At 56.8% G+C, this 6585-nt stretch overlaps 1 protein-coding gene across 1 annotated transcript; it reads right to left on the bottom strand.

Moving 5' to 3' along the window:
- Positions 1–4843: 4843 nt before the first annotated feature.
- On the bottom strand, positions 4844–5473 carry LOC143641405 (uncharacterized). The gene has a single exon (XM_077108734.1). The coding sequence runs from the start codon at positions 5471–5473 to the stop codon at positions 4844–4846; it is 630 nt and encodes a 209-aa protein (XP_076964849.1).
- Between the last annotated feature and the right edge of the window lie 1112 nt (positions 5474–6585).

Below are 6585 nucleotides of genomic sequence, written 5' to 3'. Positions count from 1 at the left end.
ATTTGGACCTTTTTATGGTTGCCTTCACTGACTGACTAGTTTGGAGGAGAACTCTAGGAGTCTTTTCACATAGGCATATTTATTTAGTTTTTAAAATGGCCTTCTATTGCTTTATGGTTCTCACTAGATAGGCTTTATTTTATTAAGTATTTTAAAACATATCTAATAATTTCTTTTGCTATTTTGAAAGGCTTTTTTTTTTTTTTAAATCATAGTTTCTTATTGTCACCTGCTGTATGATGCTGTTCATTTGGACATTATGAACCCTCCTGTTAGTGCTGACAGAGTGCCTGTAGATTTGCTTGGATTTTCCAGTAGACAGTCAGGATGCCTGTCAATCCTGACTATCATTTCTTTGTAAACTTTTCATTCCGTTTCCTTGTCATATTGCATTGGCTACAATTGCCATTCATGGCAATGGCAGGAGTCATCAGTCCCTAAAAGAGAGAGTGGGACTTGGTGCATGTGTCTCCTTGAAAGTGACAGCCCTGGGGAGGCAGGTGGGGAGGCCTGGAGCCAGAGAGTGTTGTGACCTGCAGGACAGTTGATTCCAGGGGGATCCCAGAGGAGGCGATGAGGGGGTGGAGAAAAGACCTGACACATGAAGAGAGGAAAGGTGGGGCTGGGTGGTTCAGCCAACCTCTGGTGGAGGAGGACTGACCATAGCAAGCTCAGCATGTTGATTATATAAGTTCTGTCATTAAAAGGGTTATTGTGGGAAAGTTTCTTCAAAGTAAGTGGAGCCAAGGTCATGGGTATGGGCAGCTCCATTATGACAAGCTTGCACCCCTGGCTCTCTCCCCTGAGCAGTTATAAATTGTATAGCTCTGTGGCTGGCACAGAGCCATCTGTTGAACAGTGTGTCACCATAGCAACTGGGCTATCTCTTCGGCACCTTGCTCTGAGAGTTCTCCAGAGGGTGTCGCCTCTGTCGCAAGACAGTTCGAAACCCATAGTTCAGTCTCTGCTCCCGACAAGGGAGGGGAAGCAAGCTTGAGGTCAGTCGCCCCGCTGGTCTGGCCATGGTGTTTGGAAGTTGCCGCTGGTCGCTTGTCTAGGTCACCTCCAGGATCTGCAAGGAGACTGCCTCTCGGAATGGTCTGGAGGAGGACGGTGCACCTGCACACTCCGCGTTCGCTGTCCTCGCAGGTGGAAGCCCGCCTCACCAGGAACCAACCTCCTGCTCCTTTGGGTCATGCTCCTCGTCCCTCTGGGCAGCGGCTAGTATCTAAGATGGGCCAGGAGCAGGGGCTTCTGGGGCTTCTGTTGCTGCAATGTGATGGCCAAGTCCAAGGTTGCCTCTCCAGGCAGCAAGGCCAAGAGCTGAGGCCAGGACAGCAGGCTGAGCAGGTCCTGTACCTGGAGATCTGTCCTGTGTCCTGACTGTGAGGGACAGCCTCCCCCTTCCTCCTCCTCCCCCTCCCTCTTCCTCCTCCTCTCCCTCCCCCTTCCCCCTCCCCTTCCCCTCCCCTCCCTCCCCTCCCCCTTCCTCCCCCTCCCCCTCCCCTTCTCTCCCCTCCCCTCCCCCTCCCCCTCCCCTTCTCTCCCCCTCCCCTCCCCCTTCCTCCTCCTCCCCCTCCCCCTTCCTCCTCTTCCCCCTCCCCTTCCTCCTCCCCCCTCCCCCTCCCACTTCTCTCCCTTCTCCCTCTCCCTTTCTTCTTCCTCTCCCACTGCCCCTCCTTCCTGTGGTACTGGTGATATAACCCAGGGGTGCTTAACCACTGAGCCACATCCTCAGCCCTTTTTATTTTTTATTTTGAGACAGGGTCTCACTAAAATATTGAGGCTGGCCTCAAACTTGTGATCCTCTAGCCTCTTGAGTTTCTGGGATGACAGTTTTGCACCACGGTACCTGCAGGAAGGATATTCTTTAGTCCCCAGTCTATACTAGTTGCTGTCCACCCACAGCTGGCTCTCTGGGTGCTTCCTGTGCTGCCTTGGTGCTCACGTGAGCGTCACATCCAGAGGAGCAGTCTAGGCCCTTGGCCTCACCAGGGTGCAATGCCCAGCTCCATGCCAATGCTTCTTCTGGGGGCTGAATCAGGGTGCTGGGGTGCAGGCTGGACTGTGGGGGTGGCCCTGGAGGGCTTAACTCCCCCACTGGAGGGTGCTTGACTTCCTAGAGGCCTTTTTGGTCTCAAGAACTACCAGCGGGTGCCTTGGGGATTCCCACAGCTACACATGGCCTGAGTTATTTGTTCTGTACTGGGTTTTGTCTGGTGTTAGGTGCCGGGATCTATCTTCCTGGCCCCACACTGGCTTCCACACAGGGCCTTGGCACTGGCAAGGGGACGGAGGCCCCTACTGCAGAGGCAGATCCTGACAACGCACTGGTTATCTCGGTCCAGGGGCCGGGTCTTCCCGTCAGCCGCTGGTCACTGGGAGCAGCCACAGCCCTCAGGTTTGGGCCTGCCCCTGTGCTGGGAGTCTACCAGGTTTTGTCAGTATTACGGAAATCTCCCTGGCTTGGAAGCACCGTGGCCATTGAAACCAACCCAGACAGCAAGGCTGCAGGGCAGTTTGGGGGCTGCACAGGAGACCCTTGGTCGTGGCCACCCACCTTAGGAGCAGTCCTCTGCTGCCCCCAGCACCCACTCCACCAGCAGCTGTTTGGGCCCAGGTGGCCGGTTTCCTCCTCTCCCTGTCTGTACAGGTCTGTGTCCGTAGGGTCCCCCAGGTCAGCTGTTTCCTTTCTGCCTTGACTGAGAAACACAGGGCGCTGACCTCACTGCAGCCTGTCCCTGCAGGTCCCTGCAGGCTAGAGCACCAGCCAGGCCTTGGACATTCCCAGCACTGAGCAGGGCACCCAGGTCGTTACCCCCAAACAAGGGGTGATCCAACATGCAGTCCAACACTAGAGACTCACCCACCCAAGCCAGTCCCTTCCGCCTTCTGAGCGCCACCCAGCCTCACCCCAGACTTCGCTGGGCACTGTGTCCCCTCCCCTTGCTCTTGTCGCCAGGAGGCTGCAGCCCTCTGGGTGCCTTGGCCTTTACTGCTTGCTACTTCCTTTGGAATCCTAACTGGCCCCATATCAGGACAGCCTGGGCCTCCCTGAGGGAATGTCCCTGCTGTGACTTTTGGGACAAGTCCAGCTGGTGGTAGCTGGTGGTCCACGAAGATTAGCCTTGTGGTGCTGGGCAGACAGGGAGGAGACCCAGGAGACAGGAGGCCCCTGGTGAGGCCAGGAATGGCCTGTGTGACAGGCTGAGACCTGCCTGGAGAGATAGCCCCAGCCCAGCCCCGTAGGCCCTGCACAGACGGATCCGTCGTCCATGCAACACACCAGCTGTGTGGGCCGGGCCTCCCACCTTCCTCTCTGTTACTGAACTTACATGTTAGTCTCATGTCAAAGCTGGACCTTCTCAGAGTGGACACGAGTCTGTGCGCTGTGGCCTCGTCTGCTCCAGGACTGACACACTGGACACTTCCTCCTGGACGGCAGGGGCTCCACCAGTGTGTGGCTCCACCAGTGTGTGATCACCTGGCCTGCTGCGCATGGGCCCCACCACCTGTGGGGATGAGGCCCATGCTCAGGCAGCTGCCTCTGGAGACCTCCCTGAGATTCCCATCGTCCCCGTTTGGACCTGGAGCAGGCTGAGCCAAAGCTCATGTGCCCTGAGGCGGCTGGGCCTGAGGGCGAGTGGCTGGGGAGGTCCTTGGGAGCAGGAATGTGCGCATGTGCATGAACCAGCACCAGTGGGGATGCTGAGGCCTGGAGTCCACCGAGCAATGGGGACGGCTGTGGGCAGGACGGCTGAGAGCCCAGGGAAGGCAGGCGGCGTCCCCAAGCACCCCTTGGTCCCTGGGCCACCCCACCTTTCTCATGGCCTCCCCACTTCTCTCTGACCTTCCGTCTCTCACACGTCAAATAACCAAACACCCTGAGCCTGGTTTCCAGAATCTGCAGAATGAGGTCCAAGTTCAAGGACAAGGAGGGAGAGGGGACTGCACAGGGTAGCAGAAGTTTCCCTGGGGAGCTGGGGACTGCTGTGATTTGTCTCCCCGACTGGGCCTTCAGAGGTGTGAAGTCCTGGAGGCGGAGCCCTCCTCAGAGGGACGGAGCACACCCTCCTTCGTCCCTAGTCACAGGTTCAGCCCCACCTCCCTCTTGGACTCTCAGGAATCACTTCTCTTGTTGATAAGCCCCCCAGTGTCTAGTGTTTGTGACACACCTGAGCTAGCCAAGACAGAACTGCGAAGGAGGCCACGATGACCCGGCGGAGGAGGCCACAGCGACCCCGCGAAGGAGGATCTGCAGTGAGGGCCAGGGCTGGGCAGTCACTGGTGTTCCTGCCGGTGACAGCCACAGTGCATGCAGGGCCACGCCGTACCTGTAGGGCTCTGGTCTGGTTCAGGCGTGTGGAGATCACAGTACAGCCACAGGTTTTGGTCCCATATGTCCCAGCCCTTGGGAAGATAGACATGAGCACACAGTGGGTGTGGGTAAGAGGGTTTATTAGATGTCTAAGGACAGAGGTCTGAGCTCCGAGAGACTGTAGAGCAAGCAGCTGAGGACCCCCTGCTGCTGCAGGCTGCCTGTGATGGGGAAGGGTGGGGATGGGCACGGGCAGCAGGGGTGAGGAGGGTCAGCAGAGGTTGGAGGAGGAGGCACTGGAAGCCATTCTCCTTGGAGACAAGGGCCTGTGGCATTTCTCGGCAGGAGTCCAGAGAGAAGTGTGCATGTTTGGCAAGGGAGGACAGGAGAGAGGACTATGGGTGGAGAAAAAGACTGGCTCAGAGGGTGCCAGGAATAACTGGGAAAGCCTGGGCAGGAATCCCTGACTCCTGACCAGGAATGGCATCAACCTGGTAAGAACCTTGCAAAGTTGAAAATCAGAAATCAGATCTTGCACTGGCAGCACACGGGGACACAGCAGCTGGACTGGCAGCAGGAGGACCCACAGCCTGAAGAGCAGCAGGGCTTGCAGCAGCTGGACTGGCAGCAGCAGGGTTTGCAGCAGCTGGACTTGCAGCAACTGTCCTGGCAGCAGCAGGGCTTGCAACAGCTGGACTGGCAGCAGCTGGACTGGCAGCAGCAGGGCTTGCAACAGCTGGACTTGCAGCAGCTATCCTGGCAGCAGCAGGGCTTGCAGCAGCTGGACTTACAGCAGGTGTCCTGGCAGCAGCAGGGCTTGCAGCAGCAGGGTTTGCAGCAGCAGGGCTTGCAGCAGCTGCTCTTGCAGCAGCTATCCTGGCAGCAGCAGGGCTTGCAGCAGCAGGGCTTGCAGCAGCTGTCCTGGCAGCAGCAGGGCTTGCAGCAGCTGGATTGACAGCAGCTGGACTTGCAGCCCCCACAGGAGCCACAGCCCCCCTTGCAGCCCCCACAGGAGCCACAGCTGGAGCAGGAACAGGCTGGCACACAGCAACACACGGGCTTGCAGCAGCACACGGGCTTGCAGCAAGAGCCACAGCTGGAGCCACAGCCCCCACAGCTGGAGCCACAGCCCCCTGAGCAGCCACAGCAGGTCATGGTTCTGGAGGTGGAGGGTGGAGGAGGTGAGAGGAGCAGGTGGAGAGGGAGGAGTGAGGTGTGGGGCCTCCTGAGCCAGGGCTTTAAGTACCTGCCTGGGTCAGGTGTGAAGTTGGGCACCTGGTCACTTCCTGGTTCCTGTTTGTGCCATTTTTAGGTCCTCTTTATCCTGAGTCCCTCTTAACAGCAACCCTTGTGTATGGCCCATGTTTAGTGCTTGTCAGGTGCCCAGTGGGGCCAGCTCTTTTGTCAAATTTGTGTCCATACAGGAGGAAGGTCCCAGGGTGCAGCCCATTTTTGTTACCTGAAGAGTTATATTTGATTAAAAAGTTCTCTGTTTTAGATCTGCAAAGGGTACAGAGAATAATGTATCACATAGCCATAGAAAACATCCAACTTACGGAAATAATCACAACACAGATGGAGCCTCCTTGGAATTACCACTCCAAGGGCCTCATGCTCCTACTGAGCATGGATGGCCTTTCAATTTACTTTGCATGCTCAAACTTTGTGTAACTGGTGGTACGTGGTCTTTCTCCTGCTGCCGGCTTCTCCTGAGACGGCTGGTGAAGGGTCTCCAGGTGACTGTGGGCCCATCTTGATCTCTGGCTGTAGCACTGTTCACAGAGGTGACCTCTGGTTGATCTGTCACTGTCTCTAGCAGCACCACCTTCTGCGGAGGCTCCCAGTGTGTTTGGAGTGGCTGCGCCTGCCTTTGCCCCTCAGCCCCTTTCCATGGTGACGGTGAGGGTTCCAGCCGGTGCTGAGGAGGCAAGGAGGCCCCAGGCCTGTCCACTCCCTCCTCACCCTGGGCTTGACCAGGACCCCTGGGGAGGGCCACTGCTGTCATCTCATTTTCTAGGTCCCTTTTCCTTTCTTTTCGTTTCCTCCTCACATCCTTTGGCCACTCAGAATTGGGCTCTGACTCTTTGTATGGAGGTCTGAGTGCTTTGAACGTTTGCATTCTGACCAATAATGCACGATTGCAGGCTCATCCCAGCTTCCAGCTTCCTCTCCTTCTCCTTCTCCACCCCCTTTCCCTCTTCCTTCCCCCTTTTACCAAGTTTTCATCTGAATGTAATAAAGTGTGTGTGCGTGGGGGGTTGACTATG

The sequence above is a fragment of the Callospermophilus lateralis genome, chromosome 2 (genome assembly GCF_048772815.1).
Source record: "Callospermophilus lateralis isolate mCalLat2 chromosome 2, mCalLat2.hap1, whole genome shotgun sequence".
NCBI classification, from domain to species: Eukaryota; Metazoa; Chordata; class Mammalia; order Rodentia; family Sciuridae; genus Callospermophilus; species Callospermophilus lateralis.
This window is presented reverse-complemented; position numbering and strand designations above follow the sequence as displayed.